This window comes from Electrophorus electricus, chromosome 16 (assembly GCF_013358815.1).
Source record: "Electrophorus electricus isolate fEleEle1 chromosome 16, fEleEle1.pri, whole genome shotgun sequence".
Classification (NCBI taxonomy): domain Eukaryota; kingdom Metazoa; phylum Chordata; class Actinopteri; order Gymnotiformes; family Gymnotidae; genus Electrophorus; species Electrophorus electricus.
The window spans coordinates 9987124-10006569 of NC_049550.1; the positions used below are offsets into that span (position 1 = coordinate 9987124).

The window sequence follows — 19446 nt, forward strand, 5'->3', positions numbered from 1 at the left end:
AGCCCGTTGTGAAATTGATGATGCTAAACATTCTGTGCAGCAAACCTGAGCCTCTCTTTCCACCACGCCCAATAATACGGTGTGCCTTTTATTTAGCACCAGAGCAGAGCAGGGAGGTGTACAAGAATGCTACTGCATGGGGCTTGCCGCCATGACACTGAAAGAATCAGTTTCGTCAAACAACACGCATGACTGTAGAGAACGGGGATGCAAGGAGCAGTCTCAGAGGGCTACTGCAGCCTAGTCCACAACACCCATCTCTGTAGAAACTATGGCTCGTCACTGCCCACAGGAGGCCCTGCTTCTGTAAATTATTGATCTAAACACAGAGTTTAATTGCACACTGTTCTGATTAACTGCCAACAAGGCAAGGTCATTGGGGGAAGAGAGAAGCACCATCAAGCCACCAGGAAGAAAACAGTGTTCAAAATAATGAAAGCAAAACAAGAATTTGGCAAACATAAAACACAAAAATGACACCTAAATGCAATATAACCATGGACAAATTAGCATATAAAAGTACATATACAAACATGCATACTGTATCATATATCTGACAGTCAGCTTGTTGGATATTTATGTGGAATTAGAACTCCTATGAGTCCGTAAAGGATGACGTTTTTGCATTAGGCTACTGCACTGAAAGTCACAAAGGATTTATAATACTGCATTTCAGGTAGTCTGCTGTGGACATTAATTACAGCCCACCAATTTGTGAAAGACAGCTTGGCATGGTTTTGATTAAGTGAGATTGAATATTTATTCCTGTTTTGGAGCAAATCCGACATGTTTAGCTAGAAGTCATAACATCACAGTGTCGCTTAGAGCTTAAGGTACTGGCACAAATATGACCTCTGTAGTTAATGTTCGTTGAGTTTGACACGCATTACACGTTTAGCTTTTAAAAAAGGACGTGTGGCTGACAGCTCCACAATGCCAGGTGTCCCTCCTACTTTCTATTCAGTGTTACTCAATGTCACTTTGTAAATATCTGCATGGACTAAATGAGTAAACATGGGTGTGGAGTGGGAGGTACCTCAGAAACAACTCCAGGTGCTTGACTAAAGCCCTCAGGTTTTTCTCAGGTAAGTGCATCTTCCCAAGGATCTCTGGAAGCTTCACTGAAGAGAGAGAAATGTTCAAAAGCCTTGTTATTTAACTTAGTAACTCCACACCATCAATCTGCACAACCTGCACATTTTTAAACATAAGAAAAATAAAGCTTATTCAAAAGACTCAGCGTGAGGGTGTCTCGGTTACACACACAAGCGCCTGTAAAGGACAGGCTCTTGGCATGTGTAAGGGAGAGGGCAACCCCCCCCTGCCCCCTCAGCCCACTTTTGTACTGTTAATCCAAAGCAGACAGAAAAAGGAACAACTCCCTACTAGGGGTTGTTTTGCCCTGCTGCACCTATCTTCCCAGCACCAGCATCAAGAACCTGGGTGGGTGAGATAGTGGGCAAGGTCGGGGTCAGAGAGCCAGGAGGAATCGCCTGTAACATCTAAAAGGTTGATTAACTATAAATTTTCTATTACATTAACCCTGCAACCTTCATTTTATACTCTTAATGGGCATTTTTGGGATAATAGTTTCACCTAGTTTTTGAATTCTGAAAGCAGAACCACATTTTTATCTAGAAACATTGTTCATTCCAGCTGTCAATTTGGCTCTTATAGAAACAAAGACATCTTTTAATGCAACCTAAATATATCCCCACGCTCTTGTTAAACTTATGGATGGATTCTCATTTTACAATTACGTCCTCAAAAAGGGTACGCACAGAGAGCATAGCCTCTGGCCACTCACCGAACAGGCGGAGCAGGTGCTGCGAACCGTAGAGGTAGGACGGTGGCGGGGGCTGGTCGCTCAGGGGGTAGTTGTCAGGAGTTAGTCTCCAGCTCAGGACCTGCAGTAGGCATTGATACTGGCATTCAAGCATGACCATCACCAGTCGGTGTGTAGCATTACGCTGCCAAACAAGAAAAGAGGCCCTACAGAAGCATATAATGATGGCAAGTAACTTGACTCTCCTTGGGCCAATGTCAAATGAAATCACCTAGAAAACAAGAGCAAGTTTATCAAGCAGTTCAAATCAGCATAGTGCTGCTGAAGAAACTGAAACGCCCATATTCATGCAATTCAAACATCCAGCCACTGAAGTGGATGCCAAATTCTTCTCACGTCTCTGCAATCAAGAGATGCTCCTGCTTACCCTTTAACACACTGATTGGAGAAAGATCACCTGGCTTATGATCGACTTTTTATGATACACCTTTCTTGGCTTAGTGCTACGCAATTTCCAACACAATCCATCAACTGTACACGTCAAAATGTCATAATAGATTAAATCAATGATCTGCTATGGTGGGAGGAGTTCAGGGACTGGCTGCGCTTCTCAGCCATGTGGGACTACTGGGGAAGGGACATGTTTATATATTATACACGTTCTTGTGGGATGGTCTACATCAACCACTTTAATAAATTTAGTTATAGAATGTTCAGATGGTAAAGACATCTGATATTAGAGGTCTCATTTTTAAAATGAATTTTCACAAATGAAATATTAGTGGCTATACTGGCATAGCACTGAACAGATTCCAGACCCCGTTGCCAATTATTGGGTTAAAGAGAAAAATTCCAATGAAAGACAGCAATCAGAAAAGCTGATCTCAGGTTAGTAGGATGGAAACTTGCCTCGTTCAGCTCATTGTTCCGCCGGCCCTCCAGCCCAGAAAACACGCCGCTACCGTCTTTACTCGGCGTCAGGGGCAATGGGGACGAGGAGCCGCTGTGAACGGGAGTTCCTGTGCAAAGTAAATGAAGAAATAGATTTTAAAACTCTGTATGAACTCTGTTAAACATACAGCAGGTTGCATTTACATGTAAACAGTACATAAGAGGTGAACAAGTGCCATCTAGTGGACTCATGACGCCACTGCTATTAAAATTACTGAAAAGGAAGCTTAAGCCTGTTTTCCCACTGTAGGGCTGAACAGTTATGAGTAGTCAGTAACCACTGCAATCGCATTTCCACATGAACACTTGCCAACTGTACTCAGCACAGTGTTCTTAACACGATTAGCTAGCCATGCTCAGTGCCACAGAACCATTCGCAAGAAATGGCTTAATGGTGTATTACTTATATATTTTCCACCTCCATCTTGCATATTTGTGACATGAACCCACTACTGTCACAAATGCTATCTGACACTGACGTCCAGCACAATCCTGAACAAGGAAACCGTAACTGGGTTCAGGAGTCCAGAATGGTATGGAATAGCCTGATGCAGTCTGAGTAAGTGTTCAGCCTTATAGTGGAAAAGAGGCTTTATTCAGTCCTGCATATCCATGGAACAATACAAACAGCACATCATTCAGCCATTACATTCACTTAATTTTTCAGCCACTGCATTACATCATAAATACCTACCTCTTATGATATATTGTTTATTGTTGAACACACATGTGATATGGTTATTCTGAGTGAAATTATTCACACTCCAATATTGTACAAATTTCCAGATTAAATCACAACTACTCCCAAAAATTCAAAGGAACACAGGAGATCCGAGTGGTCATCTGCCTAATACAGTTTACTGTGATATCACCACAGTAGACCATAACTGTGCTAACACAGTGATAACGACCACAACGAAGGGACCTTTCGGACCAGATACAAGAAGCAGCTGGCAACTCACTTTTCTCCAGGTTCAGGAAGAATTTGGGCAGAGGGGGAGGTGCATCGGAGTGCCTGCGCTTGGGCTGGGGTGAAGCACTGCTCCCACCCCCACCACCTCCTCCTCCTCCTCCTCCATCAACGCTGCGGTCGCCTCCAGACGTGTTGCGGGTGGAGCGCCTCAGGGACTGTGCGGTGTCTGAATCACCATGGGCACAGCGGCGGCGCTTGGGTGTGACGGCAGCAGCCACATGCCCGCCAGGATGCTCGGGTTGGCTGTCCGTGGATTGCGGTGTGGAGGGGTTCAGGCCAGGACTAGGAGAGCGCTCCCGCAGTGCCCTGGGCACAGGGCAAGAGCATAAGTGATACTATGTCCTGCTTTTTAATTTGAGGTATTCTACTAAAATCGGTACATCTTCACGGGTCTCATACTGAGATTATGTTTCAGGGCTTTTTGTTTTTGCAATCTTGAATTGTGATGAAGATAATCAGGAGTATGGGCACAATTCTAGCGATTACCCTGCGAGTTTCTTAAGAAAAATCTAAGCAGCTTCTTGGCATCTGTGGTAAACTGTAAACCTGAATGCACCAAGAAAGTGATAGGTGGTGTACATGGTAATCTTTAAACATAGGTACATTGAAATGTATTCAGTCTCCTCAATGTTTACAGCATAACAACAAATCTGTGTGAAAGTACAAGTACAAGCCATGCTCACTCTACCGCATAATGATGTTTGATCTGCTAGGACAATTTTAGGAATCGCACTCCTTGCAAAAATTCATTTGTGACATATTAAAATAGTCGATTAAAATAAAGGCAACAGCTCACCATGCTGCCTAACTACCTGACACAGTGAGGATTAAACTTTCAGCATTAATTCTAACCTGACCTTAGTTCTGTTATACACAATAACTGGCAGTCCTTACCTGCTAGAACATCCAGCACCATCACTGATTGGCTGGACGAATTTAGAAGAGCTGACCTTCTTGAACTGAGCCTGCTCATTAGGATACAGGAGGATCATGGGTAAGGTGAAGTCAAAGGTGATCCTTAAGCCATCCACCATCTCCTTGCAGAGCTCCTCACTGTCGGTGAAGAGCGCACCAAAAATGCTTAGAAACACCTGAGACTCCTCTTTGCGTTCAAAGTCCTAGGACCAAGTGCTGGTCACATTTACAAAAGCAAAACCCAAAACTGATGCTTACTGCATCACTAGCCCTCAGCGTATTCTCCACACCTCAGTTCCCTTCAGACTACATATTCACATTTCTACTGCTGTAATTTCCTGAACCGTATGAGAAGTAAACAAACAAAACACAGTAAGAACAAACAACAGAGGAACTTGCTTCTTTTCAGGAGGAACGTAGTGCGGGCTCATGCTGCACTGTGTGGAGCTCTGTGGGTGCCGATAGCGCTCGTTGGCAGAGAAGGCGGCGTTTATGGTGAAGTGCTTCACGTATGACTCTAGAATGTTCACTATGTTCATCTGGCACGGAAGCTTCACCAGCTGCGGACAAATGAAGTGGTGCAGTTCATTTAGGTCTTTTAACATTATAGAAACTAAAAGTGTTTCAGATGCAGTTCACACTACCTTCTTTCGCTTGTTGATGTAATAGCAATCATCCTCCAGCTTCTTCCTAAGGACATCAGGGATGTCTATGCTTATACTGATGATCTTGTCTTCACTGTCCCTCTTTGTGTGGGTCTCCTGTTCTTCTCTCTATGGTGGGGGGGAAAAATTAATAAAAATTACATATCTGATATGCTGCAGATATTGTGAGGACAAACAATATATTATGGAAATGTGTGGTTTTATTTATATCAACCATTTTTCTTCAACAATTCATTTACTGGTTATCTGGATAAAGAAAGTATTATATTAAACACACACACAAACATTCATACACACATATAAAAATAAAAAACGTGTGTGTGTACACACACACACACGTTATATTGTGCTATGCATGTATAATATATATCAATAATACACAGTAAACTAAACAGTAATAATACACATTAATACATATTAATACAGCACACAAGGTTTCTTTGCTAATTACATGACTACATTGCGCAAAAGTAGACCATGGCGCATGTCCATGATTGAGTGAGGATCTAAGTGCTCACCATTTCGCCCAACTCTGCAGATGAGTCACTTTCACTTTTTATAGACTCTGGATCTGAGTCGTCCTCGCCACTGGCTTCAGATGACGAGATCAAAGCTGAACGGAAATAAAATAAAAGAAACAAATGATTAGTAAATGCACACAATCACAAGGTTAATTTGCATGGAAGCGCATTCAGTAAATGTCAGACTACATTTTAGAAAAGTTACTAAACGTGCATTGTTTTACAATGACTAACAGCATTATGTCCACTTCAGAAAGCAAAACTGCTTACAAGCATCATCACTCTCCTCCTTTTCCTCTTCAGGCAGGCTTTTTAACACCGAGTTAACACCTGGCAGACGACAGCGTCGCTTCCTCCATCCCTTTCTCCTCCTGTCAGGAACAAAGGATTCATGTTACTGTCACTAGAATCCGAGTGTATGATACAGCTGTTCTCTGTATACATTGGTCTGACTTGCCCAAAGGTCATACAAGACCATAGAAACATGGCAGATAATTTCAAATCTCTCTAATGGTTAAGACGGACTAAACTACGATTCCTTTGGGAAATGGGTAGTTGTTTTTGGAAATCTCATTTTGGAGCTTTAGACCACAACTTCAACGACTATTTCAGGGATTTTACCGAGACGTTTGTCGTTTAAATAAATAAGATGGGGGGAAAACATACATGCGAGCCAAAGCTTTGCGTGCCAGTTTACGTTGCGATTTACGATTTTCTTCTGAATCTCTGAGTACATGATCCTCCGCAGCCCAGCGATCCCAACTGGGAAATGAGCACAACATGGGACAGTATGTTAGATAGCAAGTTAGCAAGTCGAAGGACCTCGCAGCTACAAGTTCCCAGAAAAATAGCAAAAAAAATTCACTCGCGTTAGCTGGATATCCGCCGGAAAATTTATCTAGGTTCGCTAGCCAGCCAGTCTGCAGTCATGTTAACATTAGATGCCTTCATTGACCTACATAAGAGACTTCGAGTACGTAGATAGATAGCGTCGCTAAAAACTGACAATTCAAAAACGCGGTTCAGCGATTGAGCTAGATGTAGCAGTGTAAATACTTGTTCCTAGATACCTAACGCTAGAAAAGTGGCTTTCTAAACATCAGACATGATAGCTAACATGACTATACAGTTCGCTAGCTAGCTAACGGTATGTAAGCTGGTGTGGACCATTGTGGGAATCAAGCTTACCTTCGGTTCCAACCATTGAAGTGAATCAGATACTTTGGGACCCTCTTTCCCTTGTCATCCTTTCCTATTACAATATCAACGACCTAAACGAGAGAATTTACACCGTAAAACAAAAAACTGTGAACAAATGTCTTAGGATAACCGCTACTATGTCCAGCTAGCTAGCTAGAATTAAATGGTTCCTTCAGCTCATTTTCCCAGCTCCCCAAAACATACAATGGGGTCGCAGCTGCAGGCACCGTCGCGTGAACACGCAACGTAACAATGACGTGCCACGTAACATGACGATAACGTAAACACGTAACGTAACGATGACGTGGCCAGAACGCGGCAACAAATCAGCCACTCCGTATCCTAGTGGTCGTGTGGATACGCGTTTGCCAGAGATGGACCTTGCAACCAGGCTACACTTGTTTGCAGATAAAATGTTAGTAAAGGTTTAAGAGTCAGTCACGATTGCACCAAGTAGTACTTATCACTATCTACTGAGTGAGTGAACAGCTTTAGCTATAATAAAGATATGTCTAGTTAGATTAACACGTGAAGTAAAACTCCACAACCAAGCCTACTACAAAGTTATGAAGCTAGCTAGTTAGTTAGCTAGGAGTACCTGCTAGCTGGCTGATTTGAGAGTGGCACACCAACTTAAGTGAATTGAGTTTGCCTATAGTATTGCAGCAGCCCCGTTCGCCTTTTGAAGCGCACTAAGTGGTCATAAATACTATCTAGCTTTATATCTATGGTACGTTTTGTTTTCGAGTTTAATGTTATTTATAAGGTTACCTAGCTAGCTATATAGGTGTTGCTATACGTGCTAAGATGAGTGTTTCCACACATACAGGCCTTACACGAAATGGTGAAACGCTAGCTAGCTAGCTAGGTTAGCCAGCAATAGCAATGATAACTAAAGGTTGCGAGTCAAAAACCCTGCAGTCGTTTAACGGTACAAGTTCTCGAGGAGTATCACAACTTTCACAAAGTGGCTAACTCAAAAATCGTGCGTGTCATTTAGGACAAGTTGCAGTAAACGCACTATGGAGACGTGACCGTGTCATCGCGCGCTAAACTAGCTACGTCTACAACGATAAAATGAGATTTAACTTTTGAAATGATAAACTTAGATGCTCACTGTCATAATACATGCAAATTAGGATGCAACTGGATACAATGTCCCTACTCCCTAAAAAACACTCCGCCGTTGTATATTTTCGTTGTAAGTTACCTTTGCATCATACAGCACTTTGGCCTTTGATGGATCAGGTTCAAAACAGAGAACTTTTTCTCCTTTATGGAATTTAAATTTCATTCCCCGAGAGTTCATTTGTTCATCATGGCGATCAGGAGAGGAGGAATCTGGACCCCCGCTCCTTAACCCGTTCCGCGCCGGGCTCTTATCCTACTGAAAAGTATGGAGATGGAGTGTTGGGTGCGCAATCCTCAAACAGAAACGCGAGTTTGTACTAAGTTTGTCCGTCAAAGTCTCCGTTGAAAAACATGACGTCAAAATTATGAACGGAAGGTGTTACTGCAGCGTGTATAAGAATTGCATAACAAAAAATTAAAAACTCAAAAGTAAACTGATAAAACTTGTATTTATGCCAAATTATAGATAAACTAATCTAAGCAAAGCTATCGCGTTGGAGGAAACGTATACGAAAATAATAAGGTTTAGACTTTATTCGCTTTTCTTGCTTTTACTAAACCTGGTTTTAAAAAAGGATCTGGATTGTGTTCTCTTCAAGATCTTTAATTTTTCCGTACTTTGATATCGTGTAGCTCCTGGATGGAAAAAACAAAACAAAACAGCTTATTAGAAAGCAACCATATATATATATATATGGGCCCATCTTTTCGTCCACATGATGCCGCTGCATTTCCATAATTTATTCTCAATCGCCTTCGTGAAATAGCGAAGAAGCATTCAGATGCAGCTCTAAAAAATATTGCCCCATTTTACTCTCGTCTTTTTCTACAATCCAGTTTTCAGTTAAGGTAACAAATACAAAATATACAATAAATCATGATAAAATACGAAATTTTAACAAAGTAATACAATAATAATACAAAACAAAAATTGTTACATAGAACTGCATTCGGCACCTACATTACAATAGGGTCTCCTTTACCCCAGAGAATTTGAGAAATGGGTGGCACATTTTACACAGTGGATTTTTCCAAATGAACATACCTGAGAACAAGTCATCCATAGCACATGATGTGGAAAAACTGGGCATTTCCTGTGGAATAAGATCAAATATCTGGAAAACAATGTAAAAAGATCAGGTTCCAGACTTGGTAGGATCACCACATATAGGGCTATGATGGGCTCAGTATACTTTATATTAGAGAGGGTTTTAAATAATATCTGACCAGAATGAGTGTAAAGATGGGCATGATGGAAAACATGGTAGGGGGCTTAGAATGAGACTGGTGTCACCTGTCACATGTTGCATTATTATTTTTCTAAATATTAATAAGACTCAGTTTGGTAAGATGTGTACAATGGACAATTTTGCACTGAATCATTCTGTGTTTGGTGACTTCTGAACACTTTCAATAACACTGTCCCACACCATCTTTAAAAAATAAAGCATATATTAGACTGGATGGCCACCTGCAAATGTGTCTTAGTCCGAATATCCTGATACATTATAAATTTGTCATTTTTTGTTTTTTCTTCTATTACTTGGTCTTCACCTTGTTTGCATCCTAATATAGTGCCAAAACGTGTCCTGTCAGCGGTCAGAGTTTAGTTTTCTTCTTTTGCCAAACCTACAGTTTCAAGATGGAGTCGCAATGTCAGCTGGCAAACTCAAAGTGCATCAGTTTGCTACTGATAGTATCTTATTTATTCCAAAACACTTTCAAGTCCATTTGCACTTCTGGAGCATTTATTTGTACTTTTTGAGTCTTGGTAACACCAATACGCAAACAAATACTCATGAACATCAAATACTCTGAACATCAATCTGGGAATAAGTGCGTTAGTGTAATGGTGAGCGGTCAGGAGGCGGATGCGTCTGCGGAGAAGAACGAGATTTATTCAGGGCAAATCCATAATCGGAGTCGGTATAATGGTCCAGAGTCAAACTTACGTAAAGTACGTAGTTGCATGATAACAAACAAGCACACGAAGGCAAATGGGAAGCAGGCTATAACAAAAGACGCTAGGAAACACAAAGGCACAGAGTACACACTTAACAAACACAATGATTCAATTATACATACACGGAGTCAATAAACAACCACAATGAACAACAAAAACTAAGGGCACAAGGCAGGGTTTAAATACCATCAACTAAACGAGGGACAGGTGTTGAAAATCAAACGAGGGTGGAGAAAGACGGAAAACATGGAACACAGAAACTGGGAGGGACTTATCATGACAGTTAGGTTAAAACCATAAAGTAACTCATTGTCTGTGGTTTATGTCATGCCTCTTTTGTTTATGTTCATAAACAGGGGGAGTGTCTCTGAATATGTATATAAATGTGACACAATAATATATCACATAGAGCAAACCATTTCAAATGTAATTTTACATTTTAAACAATCCCGCATTATTCCAAATTGTCTTAACAGATGAGGAAAGTTTTAAAAAATCAGTTCAGACCATTACTCCAATGGATATCTTTGGGATTTTGAATTAAAGTATATTCACCATTCCTTTTAAATTGTTAGCTTTCCAGAGCTTGCATGCAGACATGAAATGTGTGTCACTCATGCAGTATTCACGTTATAATTGTCTTGATTCCTTATCAGTGTGCACCCTATTGGAGGTGAGATTTTAAATGCCTCATCCAATGCAATCTTCTCACGTTTACATTTTACATTTACATTTACGGCATTTACCAGACGCTCTTATCCAGATCGACTTACAAAAGTGCTTTGTCATTTACTCATAGAATATATCCTAGTACAGTACAGTAGGTTAGAGTCCAACATACCAATGAACTAGAATACTGTAGAATACAGGGATTAATGCTGATACCTAGAAGTACAAAATATATAAGGTCTATCTTAAACAATGATAAGTGCAATAAGTGTTAGAGTTTGTTAAACAACATAAACAGTACCCTAGAATAAGTCCTAATTTAGTCAGTCAATATGGGAGCAGGGTCAGTTGTATTCTGCAAATAAATGGTTGTTCAGTCTGCGTTTGAAGACTGCAAGGGACTCTGCTGTACGGACAGCAAGTCGGAGTTCATTCCAACATCTTGGAGCCAGGACAGAAAAATGGTCTCGATGCTTGTCATACATGAGATCTGAAGCAAGGTATTTCAAGCTGAGCATTACTTGGGATTCGAAGTACTCGAGGTACAGATCGGGCTTTGACCATTGACCTCATCTATGAAGGGGCTGGTCCATTTTTGGCTTTGTAGGCAAACATCAAGGTTTTAAATCTGATGTGTGCAGCTACTGGGAGCCAATGAAGGGAGTGCAGCAGTGGAGTAACGTGTGAACTTCGGAAGATTGAAGACCAGGCATGCTGCTGCATTCTGGACAAGTTGTAGATGTTTGATGGCTCTTAGAGGAAGACCAGCAAGTAGCGAGTTGCAGTAGTCTAGCTTTGAGATCACAAGAGACTACACAAGCACCTGGGTAGCTTCCTGCAAGAGAAAGGGCTGAATCTTTTGTATGTTACAAAGGAGGAATCTGTAAGACCGGGTTAGATTAGAAACATGAGTTGAGAATGACAACTGGTTGTCCAAAGTTATGCCCAGGCTACGAGCAACTTCGGATGGTAATACCAGGGAATTCTTGAAGGAAACTGTGAGGTCATGGTAAGGGTTGGGAGTACCTGGGATGAACAAAAGCTTGGTTTTACTCGGGTTGAGCTTTAAGTGGTGGGCTGTCATCCATGACACAATGTCTTATATCTTTTTACGTTCCCTTCTAAATTACGGAGCCTTTGGCATGACTTCAGACTGTTCCAATAGTAGATAGAGAGGAGTGGAGAACTCAATTGTAAAAACAGGGAGTACCCTCTGCCCTGTTTTTTGATTAGAATAATTTAAGAGGTTTTCCAAGTGTCTTTTTGAGTTTCTCAGTTAACAACACTGTAGGAACAGTTTTTTGAGGTAATTCTTCAGTCTTGTTCAAACAGTATATCTGATAATATTCATATTTGTTTGGCAGTATACAATCTACAAAATTAATATGCTGAATTAATATGTTATAGTTAGATAATTAAGCCTAATAATAAGGACTTACACAATTCTAATCAAAAAGACAATATTATGTAATAATATTATGCAATATTTACTCTTTTATTAGAAAAACATTTATTGGGGATATAGCAAAAAGTCCCCTATCAAACAAACAACCTCTGAGTCAAGCTTGTTGATTTATCTCCTCTGTTGTAAAACAGGTACTCATAGTGCCTTCACTGAGGGTGATACAAAAAGAACTTTGGGCAGCATGAAAGCTGTTACTTTCATTCATTCTACATTCCATCCAAACACTCGTGTGCTGGCCCATCTTATTGAAACAATGTGCGCCTCTTGGCAATTGTGGGAGAGCACGTGTGTTTTGTGGGCCCAAATGTGCAGTGATGTCATCCTCTGAGCTGACCCCTGGGTCAGCAGCATGCTCTGTTCCGCTGATTTCACCACTGACATCCTTCTCCATGTCCAACCCTGTGAGTGGGTGAGTATGTAGTAATACAGAGAGGAAGAGGCCTCTTTCCCTTAACATATCTTTCATGCTTATTTTCAACATTATTTTCCTGTCCTGGAATTAGGGAGCTGTGTTAGACGAGCAGAGAAAGAGAACAGCCGTGAGGATGGGACACATACCAATAGTTGACAGTAAGGGGAACCTAGATTGAGGAAGTAAAGGATGGATTTAAGGACAAATAGGATAAAATTCAGGACAGAGACTGGGGAGCACAGAAAATGACTTTTTTTAAAAAAATGGCCATGGGTGCTACTGAGAAAATATATGTATCTATGTATTGCTATATAGCTCTGGCAGCTATGGTTAGGTAGTCTGTACCTCTTTTTCTGTGTACAACTGTCAGCATTATATTTTCTCAGTAGCACCCATAGCCATTAAAAAAAAAGAGAGTCATTTTCTGTGCTCCCCGGTCTCTGTCCTGAATTTTACCCCATTTGTCCTTAATGTCTCCATCCTTTACTTCCTCAATCTGCATTTCCCTCTCTGTCAACCATTGGTATGTGTCCCGTCCTCACAGCTGTTCTGTTTCTCCGCCCCTTTATCTCTCCCTGTCTCTTTCGTCTATCTGTTTTTAGACTGCTGGAATCAGAGCCCTTATCAGTACCAGGCAGGGTGTCTCTATAAGCTGTTTTATCAGAACAACCCTCCCCCAAGTCTTTCATGGTGCGTCCGCTGTTTTTCCCCTGTGTCACTTTATGTGTGCGCATGGACACACACTCACACACAGGGAGATATACAACTGGTGGAGTTTTTATTCTCAAGGATCACCTAGGAAAATATTCACTCAGAGAATAAGCACTGTAAGAAGTGGTTTTTTTTTTTTTTTTTTGCATTATAGCTCTTTACACCAGTGAGTTTTATATGATTTAATTTATATAATTTTAATTTAATTTAATTACACTTTTGGGTTTATTTGTTCTTTGAAAGAAACAAGTGATGACTTGTACATTATTACTTTAAATTGTATTCTAATGCTTCTTTGACTTATAGTTGTCATAGCTCTATATAGCTTGTATTATGATTATCGAATTAATATTCGAACGATATACTGTCGCCCATGTTTGAGTGGATATCTTTAATATGAATATGATGAATATATATATATATATATATATATATATATATATATATATATATATATATATATATATATATAGACACACACACACACACACACACACACACACACACGTATCAGAGATTGTGGAGGGAGGGCTCGGGACGTGGTACTGGGGCGAGTGAATTTCGAAACTACTTTGTCATCCTGTGGAACGTCGCTCACTCCCATTTGGGAAATGCATTCAAAGGGAAGAAGTCGGCACGGACAATAATAGGACAATAATAACTTTTTCTCTTGATATACTCGAGTCCGTTAGGACAGAATTTTAAAAGCGATGTAGCAAGACTAATTGCCGTTATTTGACACAAAAACTTTAGAAATTGCGCTCACTCGAAGGCAAGTCATGTCGTCTGCCCAAGAGATTCTCAATAGCGTCTTTTCCTGCTCATCTCCTGCATCCAAGGGCATCTCCAAACGACGGTTACGACAGACTCGGAGTTTAGATCCAGCCATAATAAGAAACTATGGTACAGATGCCGATTTAATACCTGGAGAATTTGAGAGTTCAAGGGTCCACGACCCAGAGTCAGTTTCGTCAAGCAGCGTGTCAGCTGAACACCTGGACGCATCTAAAACGAATCTTCGTGCCAAGACAGGGAGGTTGATACATCCATCACCTCCATCTTCAAGTCCATCCACGCCTCTGGACACCTCCCCATCGTCAAACTTTCACTTTGAATATGACTTTAAAAGCGTGAAGCGGAATACGGCGTGGGATTTGCCGTTTCTCGCGCGAAGTTCGAGTGTCACCCCCTTAGGCAGCACGAGCACTATATTTTCACCTAGAAAGTGGCTTCAGAAGAAACTGCAGCAGACCAGTTCCCATGCTTACATTGTTTGGAAATCTGAGGTAAATTAATTAAAACATTAACCAAGCATTGTCCTATAAAGGAGAGAGTGTTATGAAATTAATTTTATATTCCTAAATCGGTTTCTTGCTTTCTTTCATCCATCAAGGGTTTTGAAAGGTTCACTGATGAAAAACTAAGTAAGTCCTAATTAGCCCAAATTCACGAAAAACAAACAAAACATTAAGTACCCAGTGATAAAATTATACCTTTTTTTCTTTTGTTTGCTGTTTTTTTTTTATTTTCCATTTTCTTTGGACAATTTATTTGATTAAGGGGGCATTTACTTTATCTATTTATTTTGGAATCCAAAAATAGAGCCATTTCTTTGTTTTGATTGCGGTTCTGTAATGAAGTTTACATTTTAGAATCACTGAATAATTCTGTCTTGCAAGTCATGGACATCATTAGACAATTGTCATATTTAAGGCCAATATTCCAGACATGGATTATATCTGATCCATGACTTAAAAGGGTTTTTTGGATTGAACATCTCTTGAGAATCCTTTTAGACAATGTAAATTAGTCCAGGACTAGATATAATCTGTGTATTGATAACTGATTACTGAGGATTCTCTATTCGAAGTTTCTTTTAGTCCAGGATTGATGCTCAGCGTGTGTGGAAACTTGGCTTCCATTGTTAAAATACAATACCCATTATGCTAGAAACTCAGATCTCTACATATATTTAAGCAGTATTGTGCACTGAAATGTTGTTTTAACGTTTTCACTGCTAGGCCAGACATATGGAGAGTAAATGAATTTAGCTTGCCACAGTAGTGGTGCAGATAATGAAATCCTTACAAAAACATACTTCTGGCTTATTTTTAGCAAGAGCCTAATGACTAAATATTTGGCCGCTCTCCACACAGGCCGTGGTTGAGACACAGCCTGTTCCCTCCTTGTTTAAAAATCATGAAGACTATGCGTATAGCATGTGCCTGCAGGAATTGGATTGGTCTTATGCTGATTGCCCTTACTACCAGAACTGGAAAGAGTGCATTCCAGTTTAACAATTTAACACTTTAAGAATTGAATTCAAGTGGCCTAAGGCCTCAGTCAGGTAGATTTCAGCATTCTTCCTTACTGTTTTTTTTCCCCCTTTTTGGGGGTGGGATGCTTGTGAAGTTGGCTGTAGTCATGAGGCACAGTTCCTTTCATGTTTTTCATAGTGAACTGGAAACCACAATATAATCCTCTCATTAAAGTGTATAAGATAGCCAATTCAATTTTACAACTCAGTTTCACGTAATGTCCTGAAACAACTGGGACAAAAAAAACCCCACGAGCATTAATTATCACCATAGTGGTCACCACCTAGATAGCTAAAGGCCTAGAAACTTTCTCAGGGTTTTTTGAGCAATTGCCACACCCATGTTATGTTTATGGGTCTCCATTCAAAAAATGATTGGAAATGATTTATGCATCAATAGGGATACTGCGGCTGTTTGGACTGGACTGTAAGGTGACCTGCACAGCTCTGCAGGTTCATGACCAGTGTCCAAGCCCTCCCTTTATGTCTCTACTGAGATTTCCTTTAGCTTGCTCAGTCCAAACAAATCTTAGATGAATATCAGCCTGTTCATACAATAACAATATCTGTATTGGCTTTATGATAAAAGAGTGAAACCTGACCCAGTCAGGTGAAGAGGTTCAGCCATGTGAGTTCCATGTTTTTGTTACACTGTTACATTAAAGGACTGTTACATTAAAAGTACTGTTATGTTAAAGTACAGCACATTGGACTTTAATTTCTGCTGTGTTTGGGTACAGGACATAAGGCAAACACATAAGGGACATGGAGAATCGCTGCAATGTTTCCTCCACTTTACTATACATACATTCTCCTCTGGTCTTTCTGTAATCTCTTCCTAATGCCTCAAACTAAATCCCTGCACTTGTACTGTAGTATATTTACTATTGTCTATCTGGCCAATCTTGTCTTTTATCAAAAGAGTTTAAAAATAATAGTTCTGATTTTATCACCTAGGTATGTATATGTATTTATGTCTCTATTGGGGTAAGAAGCAAAGGCATTGTTATTTGTTGTAATTAAAACAGAATATATTAAAACAAATATATTTAGTAGTGTTATATATTTAGTTCTCCCATGCAACATTTTAAATGCATAGCACACTTGAACTAGTCGAAAAGATTAGCATATTATGACAGTGATTAGACAAATTATTACAGGAATTTGCATAATTTATAATGTAGTGATAATTTAAAAGCCATTCCACCTCATGCAAATGTATTATTGTTTCTAGTGCTTGTGATGTGTATTATATTTTTGATTGTGCTTGATGGTGTTCACCATTTTCTATGTAAATACATCATTACATAGAAAATGGTTAGCACAGCTAATTAAATAGTTACTAAGGGATGGATGTGCCCTTTGTATACAGACATCAATCCTTATTCAGTTCCTTTGCCTGCCTGCTGTCGTTATCTCCAACTGGCTCTTTAATGGAATAAGGAGACTGAGCATGTACAGGCGATCTGTAATCCGCCCGCGTTTAACACGCACCAAGGCCATACCTGTAGCCTGATTCCTCATCTAGTGCATGTGCCATGTACAAGTTCACTATTTTGCAGACACTCCAGATATCACATTTGTCTCACAACTGTGTCTCACAAAATTTGTCTCACAAATCTCCATGTTCTGAGCAAATTAAGTTTTCTGCTTAAGTTGAAGAAAGATTGTAGAAAGGAAATGGACTTTATTTCTCAAAGAAAGATGAATGAAGGGTTTGATTTTTCTTGGGGCTAAGTTTGTAATAGAGAGAGAGAGAGAGAGAGAGAGAGAGAGAGAGAGAGAAGGAGAGAAAAAAAAAGAAAAACATGAGTGTGGTAGTTTACATTACATGAGAACTCCCACATACAGACTGGAGGTCAGTTTATACTAAGAAACATTATGAGTTGGGGTGGTACTCATTGTTAGCCTTGCAACTCTCTCCAGTAAATGTGCTTTTGCACATTTAATAATATCAAGAAAAGGTCATTAGCAGGTTGATTGAGTTTGCCAATCACTAAAAAGAGAGGGAATCAAGAGAAGGTGGAGACAAAGTGGTAATCAGGAGTGGTTGGAGAGAAGGTGGCAATTACTTTTTAATTGATATTAGTTTAAATTGCCATCAGTGCAGTAATTGTTCATACTGTGCACTTCTATAATAGCATTACTAAAGAAATGAAAGTGACCAGAAAATTGTCCTTCTTGAACTATTTATGTTTATTCATCTGTTTATCATTTTGGAGTCATTTTGCTAGGCTCACCTGGAAAACTGTTTCAAAATATATTCTCACAAATGTTTGACAAGAAGAGATGCAGCCATAGATATCAAATTGTATTGCACTCACCTAAAACAATATTCGGAATTGCATGAACCTCTTGCGCAAATGAAAAATTCAGCAGGAGCAAGACTTCCATGGCGCAGCTGCTTAAGTAGTGAAACGTTATATATTGAAACCCAGTAGCTGTTGTACTGGGCGCACCTCACAGGAGACCATACCTTTCAGTCAGCTGTAAATCCTGATCCAAACATTGCTGGCACCACTTTTGTTCTCTCGGAAGACAAGTGACACACTCTACTGGATTCTTCCACCTCAAGGAACTGATGTCAGCTTTTATTGGTCATTTTCAATAGAGACTTAGTTTTTGTGTCTAAGAGATAGACGTAAGCTGGATGTTATACATTTACAAAAAGTATTTAGAAATACAGTTTAAGTAAACATTTTTACAATAAGCTAAACATTAATTGGGCATTTCCATTATGAGGCAACCTAAATCTGTTTCCATTTGCTACTATTTTAGGCTTGCTCATTTAAGAGGTGGGTCAATTCCCTGCTATAGTAGTTGGCTTTCATTCTGTGTGACATGAGCAAAATCCGGATGTGTTGCATCACATGCTTTAGCATCATATTAATATTTGTAAGTGATTGGACATACAAAACATGCAAACAGCTCATGCCTCACTGTCACATCAGCTCATTCACTGGAAACGTTGTGTAAGTGTACACATTACACCACAAGACCAAAATGTGTCATCTGTTAATTAGATTCAAAATAATGTGGGGATTAAATACAACATCGACTTTAAAAAGGCATGGGAGTCTTTCTGGTACATCCACAGAGCCTTTGTGGTTTTATATACTGTATCACCATTTAGTGTAACTTGGTGTGATATAATATCCACAACTCTCAACATTGTGTCTTGTGAGTGTGATTTTTAGCACATTTTCTATGTCCTGCAACAAAACAGTCATACTAATTAGGGCTGCACAATGCAGTGTATATTAACTGATATCACTAAAAGCTACATTTACATTTACATTTACGGCATTTAACAGACGCTCTTATCCAGAGTGACTTACAAAAGTGCTTTGTCATTTACTCATAGAATACATCCTAGCCAGTAGAGTAGGTTAGAGTCCAATCTACTAATGATCTAGAATGGATGGATCTAACAAGGTCGGTGAGAGGACCATGGGAGTCACAGTTCAAAGACGCTTTATTAAATGCACCCGATGGCCATGGCTGGTATGTGGCTGCAGGTTCCGAGGTTCCAATTGTACAAACATGGATATGTGCAATATAAACATTAAATGGGATTGTATTGCCATTCATAATTAAGTAACTAACATACATTTTTTGTTATTATTATTTATAATAAATCACTTTAAACTATAGTGTTATAAAGTATAGTGTTATACTTGTAAACTCTTGTCTTTTCAACACTAAGAGAGTGGTACATTATTTATATGAGACAAGATGGCTCAAAAGGAATGGTGTTTAAACCTCAA

At 39.7% G+C, this 19446-nt stretch overlaps 2 protein-coding genes across 5 annotated transcripts in view; one reads left to right on the forward strand and one right to left on the reverse strand.

Moving 5' to 3' along the window:
• Positions 1-8435, reverse strand: part of LOC113578497 (male-specific lethal 3 homolog) — a 66578-nt gene extending 58143 nt beyond the window's left edge. For all 4 annotated transcript variants that reach the window (XR_003410757.2, XM_027011775.2, XM_027011776.2 and 1 more), the window contains exons 1-12: positions 8222-8435; positions 7000-7082; positions 6478-6573; positions 6082-6182; positions 5809-5903; positions 5270-5398; positions 5025-5185; positions 4605-4763; positions 3700-4016; positions 2696-2805; positions 1808-1907; positions 1037-1121 (exon numbers count right to left, since the gene is read on the reverse strand). Coding sequence is in view for 3 of the 4 variants with exons in the window: in XM_027011775.2 (XP_026867576.2) it covers positions 1037-1121; positions 1808-1907; positions 2696-2805; positions 3700-4016; positions 4605-4763; positions 5025-5185; positions 5270-5398; positions 5809-5903; positions 6082-6182; positions 6478-6573; positions 7000-7082; positions 8222-8320 (1535 nt within the window). In the remaining variant the exon portion in view is untranslated. The remainder of the gene's footprint in view (positions 1-1036; positions 1122-1807; positions 1908-2695; positions 2806-3699; positions 4017-4604; positions 4764-5024; positions 5186-5269; positions 5399-5808; positions 5904-6081; positions 6183-6477; positions 6574-6999; positions 7083-8221) is intronic.
• A 5488-nt stretch (positions 8436-13923) lies between these two features.
• Positions 13924-19446, forward strand: part of LOC113578500 (rho GTPase-activating protein 6) — a 67596-nt gene continuing 62073 nt past the window's right edge. The window contains exon 1 of the mRNA XM_027011782.2: positions 13924-14648. Coding sequence (XP_026867583.2) covers positions 14142-14648 — 507 coding nt within the window. The 5' untranslated portion in view covers positions 13924-14141. The remainder of the gene's footprint in view (positions 14649-19446) is intronic.